A 22512-nucleotide genomic window follows, 5' to 3' on the forward strand; every position below is an offset into this window, starting at 1 on the left:
GTTTTTTTGCAAACAAATTCTCTGATATTTCTTTATTGTGCTAAAGGTCTTGTGGTGACTGGACTACCTCCCTCTAATCAGTTAGTCTGCGTCCACAGCTTTACCTTAGTCTCTAGGTGTGAACACGGTGGTTTTAAATCCTTTCTATGTTTTACGTAGTTATTTATACAAACTGCGATAAACAAAGAAATAGTTAAAATATAAAGCGCTTGAAGATCTGCAACTAGGATATTAGAATGTAGCATATTGCCTGTTGACCTTTGGCGTGTGATTGATGCTTGTACTATCTATGTAGTCAACCGTACCGTTCGAGCTACCCAATAAATGCACCCGTCAGTAAGCATATTCTTCAACAGCCTGTACTTTACATTCTCGCTTCATATCATTACTTCGCCTTCGTCACCCTTGTAATAGTTTCGATAACACCTGAAGCGCTCTTAACACAAGGTTTGATTAATAGCTGTCCAATAAGCTTATAAAGTTATAAACGATATTTCACAGATTAAGACTACTACTTGCCTGCTGGCCGAAACTTAGCATTCGCATTAATTTATGGATTTATGCTTCCTGTGTAGAACAGCCAAGTACCTCTACCACATCTTGCATAATTTCTCCGTATTGAGGCGCTGACGAACTATTTAACACTCACAAAGCTAATCTGGATGAGCCGGATAAGCTGGCTAAACATATTAATAATTATTTACATATCTATTAGACGATATACTAGATGGTGTCTACTTATGTACTTCAGTGTAAACTTGCTTATACCTTTGTACTTATCTACAAGAGTGTTTCATATCCATGCTTGATACGAGAGGGATTTAGTTGCTGGAGATCAACCCGGGAGGAATACCGGTTAATGTCCATACAATGCATTACTGGAACTTCATTTGCCACGTATGATTACAATTTGGAGCAGACACGTCGATTCTAATTCCGAATGTGTTTTGATACAATTTGATAACCGAGGCTGTGTTGCGATCAGTTAGTAATTCTCCCTTTTTTAGAACCGATAAAACAATGATTCGACAAGACAAGCAAATATATATAAGACACGTTTTTACTAGAAAATAAAGAGCTTGTTTACATTGCATGCTCTTTTTGCGGCAAAAACTGAAATTTCAAAGGACATTTGCAAAAAGAAATTAATTTGGGAAATAATGTACATATGTATTAGATTAAATTTGTGAGCAATTCTTATTGTATAATTATTTTCTTTTTTTTAACATATCAAGCGAATTAACAACCTCCTTTGTTTCTTATTCTATCTCGAAGAACTTAGAAATACCATTTGAAGCTAATCGTTTCTGCTCTTGACTTGTTAAAAATATTAATAAATTGTTAAAAATAAACAGGTAAGTAAGGCTTAGTTGGAGAGTCATATTTTCAAATGCAGATGAAACTTCATATACCATAAGCAAATAAGGGGGCCCGTAAACATGGTTCGAATTAGCTGAGTGGTGACTACTCGTTTTTTAGTAAAAATAAATCTCATAGCTTTGATCATACTTAATCTAACATCATACAATCGACACCATTATGACATGGACTAAACTCAACGGGACAAGATAGGAATGACTAAGTTTGAGTGCAACTGAACAACTTGAACAAATATTTAGTATGATTTTGCAAGAGTACGGAGGGAAGTAGTGAACCGCTGTATTTACAATGCAAAAATAATATGCGAGCTTCCTGTATGATCCTAAAGCAAAATGAAGTGGCTACGGATTCCTGACTTACGATAAAAATATTTGTCACAACGATTTTGAAAATTGTCACCAATCCTAAAATTTCAATTGCAAAACTCAAAAAATCTCTGATATTACTCATTTAAATTAAGCACATTTATACCGTTATTAAAAGGACATTTAATAGGTGGGTGTTTTGCCTTCTACACTTTCCCGGCTACAGACATACTTTACATACTTTTTATACTCTCGCAACAAAGTTGCTAAGGAGAGTATTATAGTTCTGTTCACATAACGGTTGTTTGTAAGTCCTAAAACTAAATGAGTCAGACACAGGGTTATATATACCAAAGTGATCAGGGTGACAAGTGGAGTTGAAATCCGGATGTCTGTCTGTCCGTCCGTTCATCTGTCCGCCCGTGCAAGCTGTAACTTGAGTAAAAATTGAGATATCATGATGAAACTTAGTACACGTATTTCTTGGCTCCATAAGAAGGTTAAGTTCGAAGATGGGAAAATCGGCCCATTGCCACGCCCACAAAATGGCGAAAACCTATGAAGTGTCATAATTAAGCCATAAATAAAGATATTAAAGTGAAATTTGACACAAAGGATCGCATTAGGGAGGGGCATATTTGGACGTAATTTTTCTCGGAAACTACTATAGCTATGTCAACCAAACTCTATAGAGTCGTTTCCTTCAGGTATTTCCATATACAGTTCAAAAATGGAAGAAATCGGATAATAACCACGCCCACCTCCCATACAAAGGTTATGTTGAAAATCACTAAAAGTGCGTTAACCGACTAACAAAAAACGTCAGAAACACTAAATTTTACGGAAGAAATGGCAGAAGGAAGCTGCACCCAGGATTTTTTAAAAATTGAAAATGGGCGTGGCGTCGCCCACTTATGGACCAAAAACCATATCTCAGGAACTACCCCAGCGATTTCAATGAAATTCGGTATATAATATTTTCTTAACACCCTGATGACATGTACGAAATATACGAAATAACTTAGCCCTTCCTTACTTGTTTACATATGAATTCACTTGTGCCCTTGTGCCATTAAAAGTTTCCTGTGTGGGGCCATTTTTTGCTCTTCTGAGTGCCTTGTTTAACATTAAAAGCAATTAATTTAAATGATTTTATGGTGAGCCTAATTAAACAGCATTTTAATATCTGACATGTGCGCGTGTTGTTGTCTCTTTGATTGTTCTTTCACTTGACACTCGGGGCAGCAAAGAAGCTCAAAAGGGCTTCTTGCTTTAATATTCGAGACAATTTAGCATTTGCAATTACTTACATGTGCAGATTATGTAACATTTAAACAGAGTAAAAGTATGGTATACGATAATTACACTTGTAATTAATTAAACTGCTTTAACAATTACCTAACTTTTGAAATTTTTAGAAGAATATGAAACGCAAAATCGTAGTAGCTAAACTGTGTGTGATCCAAAACATATAAAACAAAACGTCAAGCACGATTTCCTACAGCCTTACTACATCGGCGAGGATATAGCTTACAAAATATCTGCTCTCAGCCCCAGAGTTGTATACATCTGTGGGAACGAAGAAAGCTCATAATAGAAGTGGGCATACTTATGGACTGTGACATTCAACGCTGACTTCAAAAATATAGCAAGTAGCGACAAAGGAATATAACGAGTAGGGAAGACTTTAAAAAAAGACACTATCAGTCGACATGCGGACGAGAAACTTTTCTTAAGATAAACTTTTTGCCAAAATAAACGTAAACTTAAATAAACTCGAACCCTCCCACACATTTATTATGTGTATGTATGTATAAATCTAAATCAGCGGTTACAACTAAAATTGTTTTACCTAACCAACACAAACGTCGTTGCCACCTACACTTATTATGCAGCTCTTAGAACTCTCGTAAATGTTATTATACTTTACTGGTGTTGTCGCCCAGCATATGTACTGGTATAAGTGTTATATGTTGATATAGCGACTGGGAGAAATTCACTTGGAAAGCATCGAGAACGATATTAAAAACGTTAGCTGAAATACTCGTAAGAATAAAAGCGTATATTACATCAAATAGGATGAGAAAGAAAAACTGATTTTGTCATTTATTTATTTACATGAACTCAACTCGATTCGTGATTGTTTTCATAGTAGCTGTTGCCAAGGGTAAAATTATGCCATTTTTCTTATTCGGATCACTAATCTTGAAGGAAAGGAACAAAGGCAGCATCTGGCTTATTTTTAAATTAGCCTTTTTGGTTTCTTTTTTGAGCTTTTGTATGAATTATATTACTTATTTCAAGCATTGTTCATCATTAATTCTCCCGTTGATAACACGTGCTTGGAGTACCTAAAGCACCTTAAACAACAGGATAGCAATTTATTACGTTTGTTTGGATATTTTGCCATAAATATGTTTAATCTTAAAACATAACATGTAATGAAGGGCTAAAATCGGATGTTACCGAACTCTTGCAACTTGTAAGAATCAAAGTACGAAAAATTCAAAAATTCCTTCAGGAAAACATGGGATACTACCCCAAGTATCGAACCTATTTAATCTATTAACATGCCACATACTAAAAAATTTCTTTACGGTAGCTCACATACAATCACCAATAATATGGAGTAAAATAAGGCAGATGTTCGAAAATCCTGATATTAGTTATATAGAGGTTAGGCCTCGGGGAGAATGATAACAGCATGCCAGAAATCTGGTCGAGCCCGCGGAAGTTTCGCATAATATAATCATTCTCGAGCTTCCTGTGAACTTTTTTGGCATATATAGGTCAATATGTAAGATATTTTAACAAAAATAAGTTATCGTAAAATACTGAATATTTAGTTACGAAAATGTTCATCGAATATCACCGGCTTCCGTATACTACATATAATGATATCTGTTAGTCTAGCAGACTTTATGTCCAATATGTCTGTCAGTGTGTGAGTCATCTTCATACAATTGCTTGGAATTCACTTCTCTGATACTCTTCTATAGTGACAAACATTAATGCAATGAGTCCAGATCTCATCCTTAAGTATACAATTTTTTTTAAGTAATGTGATTTACCGAATATAATTGAAATTGACCTAAACCTAGGTCTAGATCTCAAATCCCTGATATACTGATTTCCGATCATCTCCCCTATATGTTTTCCAAACAGCCAATATATTAAATTAGAGCCATTTGGTTGAGTTTATAACATCTATGTCTCATTTGAGATTCATTTTAATATATGTAAATATTTGGGACATGAAGCTAAATTTAGTAATGAAACTACGTGAGTCTACTACTGTAATCCATCTAAAATTTGCATAAAAATGTTTCGAAAGACTCTCAATTGTCCGCATGGCACTATCCAACCAAAACCAAATTGAGTACGTACCATTATGACTTTTAGGCTAAAAATGTCCGAAATCGGACCACCACCACCTCTACTTCCATTGTCATACAGCCGGGTTCTTAGGAATTCCTAGGGGCTCGACTGGCAGTAGCTTAAGCGAAAGCTTGGGCTACAGGTCACACCAAAGACTAAAACTTGGTACCACGGGGAGCAGTTTGCCCTTGGAGTTCGCTCCAATCTGCTCATTGGGTTTTTTGCCCTTTGTGGAGATTTGTCCGATGTGGAGTCGCACTGTGGCCGGGTGCCGGATCCAGAGTACGGCAGAGGTTTTAGATGGGCCTCGTACCCGACCAAGGTGGCTAAACACCCTTTCTGTTTGCACCCGAACCAATTGGAAAAAAAGTATAAGTGTATGTCGGCACTCATGCTTTGGTTCTTCCGGAGTGTAGTGTTGTGCATGCACTTATGCTTTGGGGCGCCGATCAACGCATTGTTTTGATCTATGTGCTTCTAGCAATAGAAAGCACCGTGGATTTGAGCCTCCTAAGGCAGATACTCACGTAAAGAAACATTGGATTCTACTTCCATTATAATGCAATCTTAAATTCCATTGGACTCTTTGACTTTAAAATATAAAAAGTAAGCGCCGTTAAGCATATCGAAAGAAATTTTCACAAATAATGTTTTAAAAAAATATTAGCTTTTCCTTAATAATGGTCACAAACGGACCATAAGTTTTCAAGCTAATAAATTTTCGTTTCAAATATGTGGACATCAATGCTTATATCTGACTTTATACCGAAAATATCGGTAATTCTTTGAGTAATATTAAGGAAAGGGTATATTTTCTTGATAAGAGTGCACCCTTTGTGAACTCTTGAATTGTGGGAGTACATAAGGAGCGGTTACATCCAAACTTAGTTCTTCCTAAGTTGATACTATGTACGCAATCAATAGTATTAAATCACCGCTGGGAAGGTGCTTGCATAAGAATATGTATAACAATTTTGTAAGTATATAGCACATAACTTCTTCTTCTTCTTAATTGGCGTAGACACCGCTTACGCGATTATAGCCGAGTTAACAACAGCGCGCCAGTCGTTTCTTCTTTTCGCTACATAACAGGAATTTTAAATTCGTGACATGTTGAAATCACATCAAATCTATTTCATTCTTTATTGTTTGATTTCTACACACTCGTATGCCATACGTAAACCTATACGTATGTATGTTTTGGGTTATCCACTTACATACATATATGATATTTCACTGTGCTACTCTTAGCTGCAACTCTAAATTGCTCAACATATTAGTTATTTTCAAAAGCTACCTTTAGGTAGTGTGAAGACTTAGATTAACAAGTCGCATTGAAAACAAATGGTCAAATGGGCATGAAAAGCTATGTTTCACTGATAACCGAATGAATATGTGTATTTGAATTGTATGGTATATAAATCATGATGGAGATGAAGCGATTACGTTGGTACTGTATCCATATAATAACTTTACATACAACCGGATGATATAAATACATATTTATATGAGTAGATGCTGACTTATGAAATGATTCTTATGCACCAGATGTTGTTTCGATATTGTCATCGATTCCTTATATTTCTGCTATACCAAATATGTCTCATCACGGAACGCTAACGATTATTTTAATCTATACTCGAGTTAACCAACGAAATCCATGCAATTATGTTACGGCAAAAACGTTTACGAAATACAATGTATTCATAAAATTATGATGTTTTTCTAATAACTCATAAGTATAGAAAACAAAAACCAAGTATAGACTTATGCGGTTGAACATACAAAGTTTAACATTTGTAACATTTTGTTTTGAGTAAACTAACAAATCTTTCGCATTGACCAATCAAGCGGACACTGTGCGTACACTTTTACTTACATTTATATACATAAAATAAACCCGTTATCTTCATGGATAACAATAGGTGCCATATAACCTCACTATGTATTACTTAGACCACAATTTGGAGTTTCAATTCAAAATTCACAACAATAAAAGCTTCTCAAAGTACTTACGTGACAGATAAAGGCTCTTTACTAAATATTTTGTGCCTTAAAAATCACAAAAGGTCAACAAATTGACCAGAGCTAGTGGTACGGGAAGGTATGAATCCGTTAGCATAAAGCTTCATATGCATAGTACATTTATATTCACAAGCATTATTTCCTCCAGTTTACATCATGCATTCATGTAGTCTGTACCATATGACTACAGTTATGAAATGTGATATGATATACTCGTATATACTTAAGTATACTCGTACATATAACATTCATATCAGAGCTTAGTACATGACATCTTAGCAAAAATGTATATCTCCCGCTGGGAAAGCTTTCAGTATCTTCAGCGAATTTTCATTTTTTTTTCAGTTTGGACTCATTTTTGGAGAGCCATTTGTGAGATAGTTGAACAGTTTCAACGTCATGTACATAAATCCAAGCCTTGTCACAAGTAATGATGCGTTTGACCAATGCGGGGTTCTGAGCTACGTTGCCAAGCATCTCTTTTGTGGCCACTTTTCGCCATCATTTTTTGCAAAATATTGAGAACCTACAGTATGCGACGGTATATTATCGTGGTGCAAAATCCAAGAGTTCTCGGCTCATAATTCCGGCCTCTTTCTAAGAATAGCTTGACAATAAACTTGAATTTTGACCTGTTTTGACGTGTTTTTTTTCGGCTCGGCATCATTGCCAGTAATACTACGCTTCATGACATTCTGGTAGCCGGAAAGCATTCTTTCACTGACGTTGATGTCAGTAAGATCTCTGACTGTTAATAGTCGATTCTCAAAAATTGAACAAAACTTCTTTGTTGAATAATTTCACTTATGATAAAAATCGCCGAATATACTTTGTCTACTTTATACAGACAAGCATATACTAAATTAAAAAGTCTTACTATTTTGTTTTTAGTTTTCGTGATTAGATTATTTAAATTCACCGGTCTATTGCAACCAGCCTACAAGCACGGTTGCTTTAAAAGAGGATATTGAATACCACATCAATGAAGGATGTACATAAATTAAAAAGGTACCCAATTTGCAATTCCTCCACATTTTCGTCGAATGATGTATGTTGGATTCTGTGGCATAAAGCTTTCGCAACACCTAAAAATATTTCAAATATTATATGACGGAATATTTATATACGAGTGCACCCGAACATAAGCCTTACTTACTTTGGCTTTCAATTTCAGAGAAAATTCAACGATTTGTTAGCAAACAGTAAATGCATAGTTCAAGTGGACTCGTATCGTTAAAATATCAATAGCCTGATATATCCATTTCGCATTGCGACCATAAAAAAATGCAAATCGTTAAAGCAAAGAAATGGTTGTCAAATTTAACATTTACCCTGAATCATGCCGTATTTAAGTGAAGCAAAAATTAACCCTTTCAATTGTGGTGAGTAAGTATTCATTACACATGTTTCGATAACAATAAATAATGTTCACACAAAGAACCGTTAAACTTTATAGTTATGTTTTGACTTGGGTTGAAAATTAATAAAAAGAGATTTTAGTGTTGGTTTGTTGGCGTTTCACATTACACAACCATATTTTCAAACGAATTAAACACAAATTAGTGTGATTGAAAAATCTGGACAGCTTTTCTCTTATCTTTCCTAAAGTCTTTCAATGAAGCTGCTTAGTCTTTTTTATTATCACATAAAGCCAACTGAATTTAGTTCCTAGAATTTAACTCAGAATTCAGCTGGTACATTCCAACAGTTGAGTTCTTGAAATTCATTTACCAAGTCACCATAACCTTTTGTTCATTAGGGGGTGTCTGAGTTGCTCATACGGCATGGTGTACAGTATATTGAAGCATAAATTTATTTGCACATAACATTTATAGCGGGATTCTGTAACCAGTCTCTAGTCTCTATTTGAGACATTTATAGGTAAAATCTCAATTTGTGACTAGTTACTATTCACTAGTCTCTAGCGTTAGTCTCAAAATATTGCCTCAAATTTGAGACCTGATAGTTAGCAGATCATAAAACTAAAAAGAACTCTTGCCTGCCATTTTGAATATATTAAATAGAGATCATAGATATTAATCGATTATCGTTTTTTTATATTTTGTAAGCAACTCAAACACGAAAAGGTTAACACTAAAATCAATTTTACATAAACTTAGTAAATTTTATGAGACAAAGACTATGTTATAGAAAATGTAATATTTTTTATCGACATATTTATTTTCATTCAAGTGTAAAAACATCTCTGAATAATGAAATGTAATAGATTTTTTGACTGTCAGAAAATAGCAAAATCGTTTCAAGTCTCAAAAATTGTCTATAACTTCAAATTTCAAATTTAAAGACTTGAGAGTACAGAATCGCATGGTTAAAGGAACGTTTTTATTGTAAAACATATTAAAATATTTTTAAAAGAGGAAAATTTCGTATTGGAATATCATTTTTTCAAAGTTGTAAGGTTATTCATTTAATGCAAATTGTCAAAAAATCTCATGTTTTTGCTTTGGAAAAGATATAAAATTCAGTCACGATTTTAATTAAAAATTAAGATATATTTTATGTTCAGTCTAGGGTTTTAGAGCAAAACCACAAACTTCAGAGTGTGTTTGCAACAAATTACCCGAAAAAACGTCAACCTCAGTTGCACCATAGCTATAGAACTCTTCATAAATAAAAAAGTTTCCATAACAGAAATTGGTTTTGATCAATCAGTTTGTATGGCAGCTATATGTCATAGTGAGCCAAATGAACATTTTCTTAGAGATAAAATGACGTGTATGTAATTTCAGATCGATGTCACACAAACTGAAGGACTAATGCGCGAATATACAGACGGATAGATAAACAGACGTGGCTAAATAAATGTATATATACTACTTGATCAAATTGAAAGGTGAATTTTGTCCATTTTATCTCCTCCAAAGTAATCTCCTCCCGCTGCAATACACTTATACCAACGAATTTTCCAGTCATCATAGCACTTGGAAAATCCTCCGTCGTGATGGCCATCAGAGCTTTATTCAATACAGCTTTTATATCCTCTATTGAGTCAAAGCGGTGTCCTCGGAGTGGTCTTGTGAATTTGCTGAATAGCCAGAAGTTACACGAAGGTAAAGCAGACGAATGCGGTGGTTTAGTTGAAATTGTGGCGATCTATCTATTACACTGGCCTACACTCATTTTTTTATACCTGATTTTGGGTGTATTTTATGAGTTGATACGAAAAAACAAGTCCCATTTTCCATATCAGCTCTTGTTAATAAGAAAGAAGAAAAAAAACATCTAGTAGCGTGAACGTGTTTCATCCTACCTACTATAGCGACTACTGATGCGCGCAAAGCTGCACCAAACCAAGAATTTTTTTTTGTATTCCAGTGTTATAGTTTATTTGTAAAGTACTTTAGCCTACCAAATATACTAAAACCATAGCTTACCAAAATCTACTGTAGCTCATTTGGTACATAACTAACACATAACGAGCTATTGCTTTCCTACAGGACTGTTATTTAAGCAAACAGTTTTTCGCTTTATTTAAGCTGATATTTCTTGCTAAGTTCACGGCTTACTTATTATGTACATAATTTATATAATATTAACATATGTTTATAATATGATTTATGTGCAAATAATATGATTGGTCCAGCGGTCAGCGTGAATGCAATCAAAAAGTTAACAGAAAGCTTAACCTGGTATACAAAAATATCTAAGAAGCGCACATTAAGGGCCTTTCAAACTCATAGATAGTCGAAAATTAAATTATTTAATTTTGGATTTTTTTGGCGGCAGTTAAAATACACCTTCCCCGTATTAATCTTTGAATTAATATAATTGAAAATAAGTCTTTATGAAGCCATAGTGAGTGTTAGTTAAACTTTTAGAAATAAATGTGTCAGCCAGCCAGCATCATAATCCCTGAGCTGGTACTTGCATGAACACACTCGTTTAACGAAATATCAATCTGTAATATTCGCCTACAAGACCCGTAACACACTCACGACCTTAAATTTAGCGAACAGAGAAGTGGCGAAACGAAGACTATTATTACTAGTAGAAATTTACATTTCCTTATGAGTATTTAGAAGGTATGTATGTGCGGTTCTTGCCTTCTAATGTTTGAAATCGATGTTCATTTACTTTGTATGGGAGCTATGGTATATGCCATAGCTATTCGATGTGACCAATTTCTTCGGAGATTGAACCGTTGCTTTGGGTTATAACTCATGACAAATTTATTGAAGATTTCTCATTAAATGAAAAAATTTTAGTCCATGCACATGCTTCCGATCGCTTACTTTGTATGGAAGCTGTATGCTATAGTGGTTCGATAGCGGTTGTTCCGACAAATAAACAGCGCCTTGTGGAGAAAAGCATGCATACAAAGTTTAAGATAGTATATATAGTATCTCAAAAATTTATGGACTAGTTCGCGTATATAAACACAGGAGGACATGGCTGAGTCAACTCAGCTAATCATATTAATCGTTTATATTCGATATATGTAGCTAAAATATGACACACTTTTATTACCAATTATTAGTGCTATGTTAATGTACTATTATATATTTCTTATTTAACATCTCTAAGTTGAAATACAAAGTTTTGATGAAAAATTTAGAAAGATTATTTGATGTTAAAAGATTATTTGAAGTTATAGTCGTCCCACTGTGACTAACATTTCAGACAAGGCACTTTAGTTCAATAGCCCATTTTTATGCCTCAAAGTTGCCACTGACATAATTTTCTGTTAAAATAAATGTCGGTGAATTCAAGCTCAATATTTTACACGTAAAAACCTTAACGCACACACTCAAAAAAAATTCAATAAATACACGGTAAATATGGAATATCACTTTTGAACTGCGCTGGGCATTATGCTAAGTCCCCCAATACAAAATGGCAGCTTATGCAGGAGTCGGCAACTTCATACTGTGATACACCCACTTTGGCGTTGCCACATTCACGATGAATTTTTGTGCCTTGGATGGAGGAGGCAGTCGACTGGTCATAAAATCTCTGTCCTTCAGCCGCAGCCCTCGCACAATCGACACGCGGTAAAGTGAGTGGGAAGTTAAAGGTTGGGGTAAATAACAATATTACTGTTGGAATTGACAATAGACACTCCAACTCGAAAATAAATTCGATAGTAAAGCCAGGAGCATTTTATAGCACCAAGAGACGACCATAGTAGGTGACGCATAGATTCATCGTTTAATTTGACAATGAAAATATGCTACCCATTCGGGCAAAAATTGGCTTCATCGCTTAACAAAATATTTTTGTGAAAATCGGTATCGACGGTCACCTCGTTTTGGAACCATTCATTAACCGTTTTACTCTAGATTGTAGTTCGGCTTCAAGTCTTGCATGAGTGGGATTTCGTAAGCCCGCTAACCAAGCCTCTTTCGCAAAATTTTTCGTAAAGTGTCAGGGTAGAGCTTCGGATCTACTTCGATACAGCAGCAAAAGCGTCTTCAGTACGCACTGTCCGGCGTCTCAGAGGATGCATGTTATCCACTTGAGTAAACGTTATGCAAAACCTATCACTGGATGCTTGAATTACAGACTCTACTGGGCTATTTTGACGACCGAATATTGGAATCAGCAAGCGATGTGCCGCGCGAACCAAACCGTTATTAATATCGGTTGTCCACGACTCTTACTTTACCAGTTCACTGATTATAGTAATTCGTTATATTAACTTTGGGTTTTGGAAGTACATTGGTAGCTATCAAGTAATTCCAGAGATTTCATTATTCGCCTTGATACTTTTTGAGAAGGAAAGTAATCGAAAATAAAAATGCATGTCGTGTTTCGGTTCAGCAACTCCGAATTTCGTTTAAATAACTCTTTTTTCGTTGTTATTTTATTAAATTCGAGCACGTTCAAATACTCGAAATCAGTAACGTGAAAATGCCATGAATGATGGAATCTCTTACTAATTGCAGCATTCAGAAGCTACTTAAAACTTTATAGTTTATAGAATATTGATATCCGATTCAATCAAACATTTATGCGATTTTCGGTGTGCTCACTCACAATATAGTACATAAATTTAAATCGGTTTAATGTTGTTGATTATTGCGCATTACCCAGCCGTCTTCCTATTACTGTAAATTTACACAATATACCGTTCTATAGATATTTGGGACAAGCCACAATTTATGGTTTCATTATGGCGCTCAAATGCAATAATCATTCACCGCTAATGTGTCGCTTGTTGAATAATTTATTTTATGCATTCAAATAAAATGCTCTTGCTAACATTATGCGCAATAAAAAATGTCCGATTCTGCCTAATGGCTTTGATTACTTACTTATAATCACGCACAGACAAAGATTTTGATTGTTTGATTATTTTCTTCCTAAAATAATTTCAGATTGAAAACAATTGGTAAAAAAAATAAAAGAAAAACTAAATAAATGAAAAGAATATTTAATGGGTGAAAACTGTTTATTTTGAAGCTTGGTTGTGGGTTCCTTACAAAAAAATTATAAGTTCGTAGACGGGCGTAATCGGACCGATAAAATGTATGCAAAAGAATATCCCATAAAGAATTAAAATTGTTGCCCCAACGGAGTGGAAAACTTAATACGAAATAGAACACATGTGTGAAGCTAAGTTGAGAATCAATGAAACAACTATAGAAGGAACTATATCACTTCTGGTCAAAGTCAAAGGTTATTTTAAAGAGTTTTATGCCTGCATATACCATAGTACACAATATACATATATAAGGTAGCTATAGCCATAAATTACCAAACTCAATCGTAGCTCAAGCATGACTGTCAAGTAACAAATTATTGCTTTCCTAAAGGAATATCATTTAAGCAAACAGTGTTTTTAGATTTTTTGCTTTATTTGAGCCCTTATGGCTTGCTAAGTTCTCGGTTTCCCCCACTATGTACATAAGTAATATATTATTTATATATGTTTATATTATCATTTATGTTAAACAACTCAGCGGACAGCGTGAGTGCAATTTAAAGGTCAACAGAAAGGTTAAGCAGGCATATAAAAACATCTCAGCAGCGCACATTTATAGCAATTCACGCTCACAGGCAGTCGGAGAAACAATTAATGAATTTTGCACCCTTTTCTCATGGGAAATAAATTATATTTTCTTCGTGTTAACACATTTAAACGAGTCTACATGAAAATAAATCTTTATTGAGGGTTTTAGTTTAACTTTTGAAATAAATGTGTGAGCCAGTCAGCGTCATAATCTCTGAGCTTGGTATTAATAACCTCGAACAAACGACCACACGAAGTAGAAAGTCAATCAGTAATCCTCACCAGCATTAAATTATGTACATATATACATATACTGTTCGTAACTCACCCACTAGCTAAATTTAGCGAGCGGAGAAGTGGCGGAACGAACGGCTATTATTTCTTGCGCAAATGATAGGTTTTGCTTTGATTACGTAAAAGGTATGTGCGGTGCTAAACTCTTGTTATGTGATATTGCGGTTACGGCATATGGAAGAGGTTAATAAAGGGCCTATTAAAACAAGAAAAGAAAAACGTTAACTTTGATTGCACCGCAGTTATGAAACCCCCGAGAAATACAAAAGATTCCTTAAAGCAACTTAATTTTATTCAGTCACTTTCTTTGCTATATCCTATAATAACTCGATCTGAACAATGTCCTCAGAGATTGAACCGCCTTGGAGAATAATTTGTGTTAAATTTCGTGAAGATGACTCGTCAAATAAAAACGTTTTTCGTACATGGACTTAACTTTGATCGATCAGTTGGCATGGCATCTATAAGCCTTAGTAATCCTATATGTCTTCAGACAAATTTAGAGAAAAAAGAACTGAGGGACTACTGTCTTCGCGTATATACACGCAGACAGACATCGTTAAATCAACTTATCTTCTTATCTTATCTTTTTCGGTGTAACAAACTACATAGCGAACTTAATATACCCTGTTCAGAATATAATTAATATACCAGCAAACGCCGAAGGAGTGGTACATATTTATTAATTGATATTACATAATTCCTTCAATACATTTATTTTCCATTCCTAAGTTGATATTCTTTTTTTTGTGAAATCAGAAGAAGTACTTTATGTGAAGAAATTGTAACACCAGCCGTCTCTATTAAAGTTATAATCCTCCAACGGTGACTAACATGTCCGGCATAGCACTTTGGATCAAGAGCTCAATTATGCTACAAAGTGGCCGCTCGCATAATTTCCATTAAATGTGAAAGAAATAAATATCGCTAAGCTTAAGTTCAAATAACACACGTGTAAACCTTCACACACGCATAAACACTCAATAAATATACTGTTAATCTTCCTACGCATACATACAAACGACCGTGGTATTGCCACATGCAAGCCGGTTTGATGTGACTTGAATGGAGGAGGCTGTCGGCTGGTCATAACATATCTGCCCTATGTTCGCAGACCTTGCGCACACTGCACGCAGTTAAAAGTTGGGGTTGATATTAATAGCAGTCAATAACAATAGTAAGGCAATACTAACGCGATAGTAAGGCCAGAGGTATATTATAGCAAGAGGCGAGCACTATAGGAGGCACCTGAATTTATCGCTTAATTTAGCAATGAAAATAAGCTAGGAGAAGTGTCCTAGGGCACCAGAGAGTATAGCTGCTCCCCTTTTAGTTAGCGTTACAAAAAATTGCTTAATTAAACGAGATAAAGTTTTACTGCTTCACAGTGTGATAATGTTTGAATTGTGGCTAATGAGTACCGAGTAAAGCAGGAAGTGTAATAGAAATCACGCATTTTGATTTGCATGAAATCTTGAAGACTTGATATCAAAACTACCAGTCAAAAGATAAGCTAACTTGCCATATAAGAAACATAATTTACGGGGGTCTGAGATCTGGAAGAGGTAGACGGGTGGTGTGGTTGAATTTTTAAAAGCAATTTATCTCGATTTCCCGCAAAACTACAAAACGCATGGAAAAAAGTTATATGGCGAAATTGTAAGTAATGAAGAGATCTATAAGACTTGAATTCACACCTTTTTCACACAACCTCAATATATATTTGTGAAAAGTTAAAATAACCTAAGTTTTGATTTTTATTTCCTATCTTTTACAAAAAATTTGTTTCTTTCGGGAATTCGGGGTTAAGCAAAACTATTTATGTCGCAAAGATGGTACAATTTTTTCCATTGGAGTATTCTCAGTCGGCTGATGACTCGGTATTCGAAAAACCAATGTTCTAGCGCCCATTTTAGAAAGCTGGCAAGCAGGTGCCCTTCAATAATGCCTACAATGAGACTAATTTCGGTTTTTCCTAGTTATAGAAGCTTTTTGGTTTGTCCACCATCAATATTAATGGTATGCCCGTGCTACTAATATCCCAAGACCTGAGGTGTTTATCTACATCTATGACTAGATGGCCAGATGTTATTTATCGAGTCACCTACTGAAAGTCCAGTTAGTATCTCTTTGCATAACCTAAAGCAAAGAGTCTTAGTATTTGTTGGCCAGACCAGGGCCTCGAATGGGAATATTACAAGACTTCAGAAATATTTAATATTCCAGGTAGCGGTCACTATTTACTTAAATTAATTTATTTGAAATGCAATCTCGGCCGTTGATAGGTTTATTTCGACATTTTTCATCTTAAAATCTGCGCAAACGAAGTGAAATGATAGATTCAATTATCCATCCACACCGTCGCTATTTGCTCTTTCGAATGGTGAACTACTATGTACATATCTACATACATGTGTGCATACATATTTATATGTGTCAACCCATTTCAATAACATTTTAATGGCAAAAATAAAATATTCATGCATTTTGCGATATTTGTCGCAATGTACATTGCACTCGCATCTACGAGGATGGTCCGATAAGCGCTTACCCTCATTGCGTTATTCCTCCGAAAAAAAATAGTAAATGTAAAGGTGGTTGGACTACTCTCATTCTATGGTAACTGACAAAAATTTGTTTTACGAATATCGCCTCGGTGTTCTGAAAACGGCTACCATGAAGACAGCGCGACAGTACTTCACGATCTAGCATATGCAGACTGTCGATAGTGAAAAGGGGCATTGGAAGTTGTTTTTATTCCTCCGGATATCTCCTACCTCCGTTGACTCGTGACTGTCCACGAAACATGAAGGCTCCATCAATAGACGAAATAGTAGACTTCATCGGCGAGCTTGCAGTCTCCGAACAAATCATTCAGATCGGATCACTATAGCAAGAGTCTGCCATACAAACTAAACAATGAAAAAAAAATTCCTGTAAGGAAGTTAGCGCTTTTTTTTTGTTTTGCTTTTAGCTTTTCATTCTAGTTGTGTGTTTCTCCAAATCCAAGCGTGAACTACTGAAGTTGTAACATGAGTGCAGATATTTTTGCATGAAAAATAATTACCAACTCAATCCGTGAGAAAAAATTTAAATATTTTGTTTTTACAAGCGTTCACTATTCGCAACAACAACATCTACCAACAGAGCTTTATAGGTATTTGTATTTTCGCTATTTTTAAAACAGTGATTCCGAAAAGCACACTTTCATCATTCAGGCTGTAGAAAGAAACCAACTCAATTACTCGTACTATGTATTTTTGACTTTACGCAAAACGCCGGAAGCAAACTGCATGTATGTATGTGCGATTCCAGTAAAAGGATATTAAATCAGACGGCTGGTAAGTGGAGGTACATTGTAGAGCTGTGGTATTACCATACGCCAGGACCTTATCGCGTATAGAGATAGTTAATAAAGGTAGTCGAAAGAATTTAAACGCTTTTTAATTATTTACTGTGTATTATAAATTGCTTTAACCTAACTAAAATAAAAATATACATACATATTTCAGACATATAATGTATAAGTTCCCTACTACAGTTAAGTAGTTTTACATATGAAGGGGAAAATTCAAGAAAAATAAATGTGGTAGCTTTGCCGCTTCCTTCCGAACTCAGCAATTCTTTATTTATAAAATTCATAGTTAGCTCCTTGCGTGTACCATACACGCGAGTAACTGCGCTTGTTTTGTTGGAGCCCTCCTCTCCCTCTCATTCAGCTCTTCACCCTAACGTTTCTTAATTTTCATTGTTATTATATTTTCAGCGAAATTGTAAAAAATTTCAAGGATATTTCAAGCAGTACACTTTTTATACCTTAAGAAGAAGAAAACACACCACGGTCGGTCCGAAGCTACTATAACACCCTACACAAATTCAATTTCCTTATAAGAAATAGATTCCGATCATTTAGCTTGTGTGTAATAAACATTTTTCCTCTCTTTTTCATAAAAATATAGCTTTAAAAGTTGTACGCTGTTAAAATTATGCGTAAAATGTACTGTATTCATGTGGTACACCATGTCGTATAAGTAACATAGACTGTATAAATCACTTGCTTACGTTTTTTGATGTATAAAATTAACTGTGTATATCTCTTAAGGAAATATTTCAATGGAAAAAATTAATAAGAATGTTTCAGATTGGGCTACTAAAGTGTCATACAATCTGACCGATCAATTTTAGGTCCTTGTATAGAAAACTTTCTCTATGTATCCCTGGAGTCTGCGTATATAGTGTTCAGAACCAATATAGCATGGTATTGTGGTTTATCACGAAATATGTTTTTACTGATAACTATTCCTAAGCTCGTGATATTCGCTGTAATTTTGAGGCATACTTGGAAATAAGTGCATGCGTAAAGGAATGACTAACAATAGTACTAAGAGAAATTCCAAGGTAAATTTAATCTACAAATTGAATTATAAGTTGGGTGAACTATCACAAAATTTCATGTTAGAGCCTTTGTCATTGCACCTGTACAAAACAAAATATACAATAAGTTTTCAAGTTTTCCATTGAAAGGAAATTCTCCACACATCAGACACTGCAACAACATGAAAAAGCGAATTCTAAGAATTATAACGTATTTTGCATTGCCAGCCTCTATTCTGGTGTGTTTTGATGGCACTCGAAATTTTTCACTTATATATAAATACACACATATGTATACTACCTCGTAAAACAACTTCATACGTACGATATTTGTAAACTCAACCAAAGCGTGAATCAAATATGGTTGGTCAAGTAGTTTTTGTGATATACTTGCAGGATTGAATTTTATACTAAGTATTTGCAAGCGTTAAAGCTAGAACCGTATTTCCAGGTGCTTAGGCTGCACAAAAGTAATGAACTCATGAACTTATGAAAGCGTCTGACAGACGAATCACTTGCATATAGTATAAGTAGTAGTATGCTTTAAAATTTTGGGGTAAAGGTTGGAGGTCGTAAGTAAACCCTTAAAAGAAATCAATATAATGGATTTGTATGCGAACGAATTTTATCCATTATAGTCTACGCATACTACGGTCCACTGGAAGGTTGCTTAAAAAAATTTTACATTTGATAGAGAACACAGAAGAAATGAAGATAACCAGAGGTAGTAAAGAAAAGAGGAAACAATGCAAATATATATTCCCTTAAACAAGTTCTTAGTTACTTAGGTATAACCCAAAGCCCAAAAATAAAATGTACGTTCATGTTCAACAATCCAAAGGCAATGAACCGCTTTAAACACATTTATTTATGTATGTATGTACATGTATGCAAAAAACACTTGGATATTGGTGCCAAATTATTACGTGTGCCAGGAATTTCTTATCAGTTTCAGGTTGATCTTAACAAGAGGCACCGATGCGTATACGCAACAATATAATATAGGTGTTATCTGCACAACGGTACATAGTAAATGTTAATAAAGTCGGTGTTACCTTTCCATTAATAAATTGATACTATCAATTATGTTAAATGCTGTCAGCAACATCGGCTATATTGAGGATGATAGGATATGCTTTCCGTTATACATATATACCAAAGTGCTCGTTATTTTTCGAGCTGATTTTTCAGCTTTTACCCAAAAAATTAAGAAACAACGAACAACAACAAATTTAAAATAAAGAGATTGTCTATATTTATTTCCAATTTCAACCATGCCCAAACTTCTCACATATTTTATATAGGGTTCTTGCTCTATTATTAAAACGATTTTATGAATCTACAACTTGGAATACTCTGACACAAAATTTTCAATTCTATAAAGAGTTCTTATTGATTTTTTTTTAAATACTCATATAGTCCACCATGTCGCATGAGCAACACAAAAGGTATAAGTACCTTGTATGAATGTTTACATAAACAAAAAAATTTTAATCCTTTTTTGTAGAGTGCAACGTTTTGTATTGGAATCCAAGATGCTAAATTAAGACTTTTGAGTTCAGCAGTTAATTTCCTACAAAACTATTAATTTTGCAATTTAAAACAACTTTTTTTCATTAAATTCTTAAGAAAAAAATATTTTGCGTTAAAATAAATTAAATTCAACTGTTAATATATTTTACACGAAAAAATCGTTCCAGACTTTATTGTAGAGCATTCAATTTCCTACAAAATCTATGAACAAAGATATTTTTGCCTGTAGTTGGAGAGAGATATGTTTTCCTGTTTAATAATAAGAAAATAATATAAAACTGTAAAGAGGAACTTCTCGCTAAAATTAAGAGTTCATATCTGGAGAGACTTTCTTAGAGTAAGATACTATTTTCCACACTACCAGAGATAAAAAAATATTCGTATTTTTGGAACCCACATTGATATAACTGTATGACGATAAGGGTGTAATATTTCCTACAGAAGTGGTTATGATGATTATAAGGGTTTTTAAATGAGTCATATTTCGACTCTCAAGTGGATTTATATCACAATGAAAAGGTACTGACAATTCTAGTACTCCTATAATAAAGACTATCGCTACTTGAGCCTACCTAACTAAAACTATGGAGAAATACAACCACTCTTTTAAATACTAATAAAATACTCGAGTTTTAAAATAGATAATGGTGCCGTCTCGAAATTCATATATCCTTCAATCACTTGGATTGCTTGTTAAATTTGGATTACGATTAGTAATCAATTAGATTAAATTTGAAAAGGAATGGTATTGATTACATAATTCTCTTTTTAACAATTCCTGATTATTAATTAATTATGATTACAAATAATCCAAAAATAATTTAGATTAGTTAGGATTACGAGAAAATAATCAAAAATAATCAAAAGTAATCAAAAAAGTAGTTGGCTACTTTCAAGGATTATTTTTTATTATTTTCGATTATTTTTAAAAAAATTTGAAAGCTCATAATTTTATACTTACATTTCGTTTTGAAAAATTTGCATTGAAAACATTCTGAACAAATAAAACAAAATTAGATAGTTTTTGTACACAAAATAAAGGTGTAATCACTTCAATGACAAAACAACCAATAACATTTTAGTACTTCCTAAATCAAAAAAAAGGAAAAAATACGTGGAAAAATATAAAGAAAACAAATACATTCAATTCACAAAAAAACAGTTTTATAATTTACATATATTTACAATTGGCCTTCATTACAACTAATTTTTCAACAGAAAAATCAGACAATGATTGCCGCCTTGGACTGTTGACGATCCCGGCAAATAAAAACAGTCGTTCAACTGGAGCTGAAGACGTTAAGGGCGTGTTAAAAAAAAATAAATGCCTCCCTTAATAAATCATATTTTTGGTAAATCTCGTCAGCACTTGCATTGTCATTTAAATAGCCGAAGAACTGCTGTTTTATTACGGATCGTTTGTCAACTTTAATCTGTTCTTGTGGAGAAGAACTTACTTCAATTTCATCATCTGCAAAGTCAAATCTTTAAAATGAAAAACAAAATAAATGTACGCATAAGCTCACCATCATCACTGAAATCAAAAAAATCGGGCATAGTCGACACATTATTAATTTTTCTTTCAAAATTAAATGTTTTACAATTTTTGGCGTAAAACCTGTAAAGTGTTTCTAAAACTCTGCTGGTTATATTTTCGACAGTTAATTCTGGCAATTCCGGATTTAATTTCAGCAACACCTTGACCCATTTCATTTTGATGCTTTGAGTTAGCACTGTTGCTGCAATTGCAATATTTGCCTCAGGCTTCAACATGAAATATGGTTGGAACCTTTCTCTTAACCTCTGTTCCATTTTTAAAATAAGAGATGATAATTGTTGCAATTCCTGGGATCTACATAGCTTATGCAGCCTATTGCTCAGTGTCACAAGAGTTGGTATTAAAAATCCTGTAATAATATGAATATAAATTTATATTTTAAAGAACCAAAATATGAAAATACCATAGTTAATGTTGCTTTCTCCTTGAAGAAAGTCTAGGGCCTTTGCAATTGGTTCCATTACCAAATTGTACATTTCCAGGTACTGTATGTCTCTTGCAGAAAACTGTGGCAAAGTCAACTTATCACACAGATTATTTAATTTTTCTTTGTAGCAAAGTAGTTTTTTAACTGCGTCATGCAATGAGTTCCAACGAGTAACAACGGGCAAAACCAACGATGATCCCAGGTGCCCTTCAATTATTTCCGCCGACTTTGGCCACTTGCACTTCTTCCACAAGTCTGATTATCA

At 34.2% G+C, this 22512-nt stretch overlaps 2 protein-coding genes across 2 annotated transcripts in view; both read right to left on the bottom strand.

Annotated features, from left to right (window-relative positions):
- Positions 1-22512, bottom strand: part of LOC120779110 (kelch-like protein 17) — a 420616-nt gene that overhangs the window by 387106 nt on the left and 10998 nt on the right. The gene's annotated exons all lie outside the window — the stretch shown is intronic.
- Positions 19692-22463, bottom strand: LOC120777141. Its single transcript, XM_040108288.1, has 4 exons — positions 22224-22463; positions 21789-22169; positions 21632-21733; positions 19692-19741 (listed from the first exon to the last, which is right to left on the bottom strand). The coding sequence occupies exons 1-4, from the start codon at positions 22294-22296 to the stop codon at positions 19692-19694; spliced, it is 606 nt and encodes a 201-aa protein (XP_039964222.1). The 5' UTR covers positions 22297-22463.

The sequence above is a fragment of the Bactrocera tryoni genome, chromosome 5 (genome assembly GCF_016617805.1).
Source record: "Bactrocera tryoni isolate S06 chromosome 5, CSIRO_BtryS06_freeze2, whole genome shotgun sequence".
Lineage (NCBI taxonomy): Eukaryota > Metazoa > Arthropoda > Insecta > Diptera > Tephritidae > Bactrocera > Bactrocera tryoni.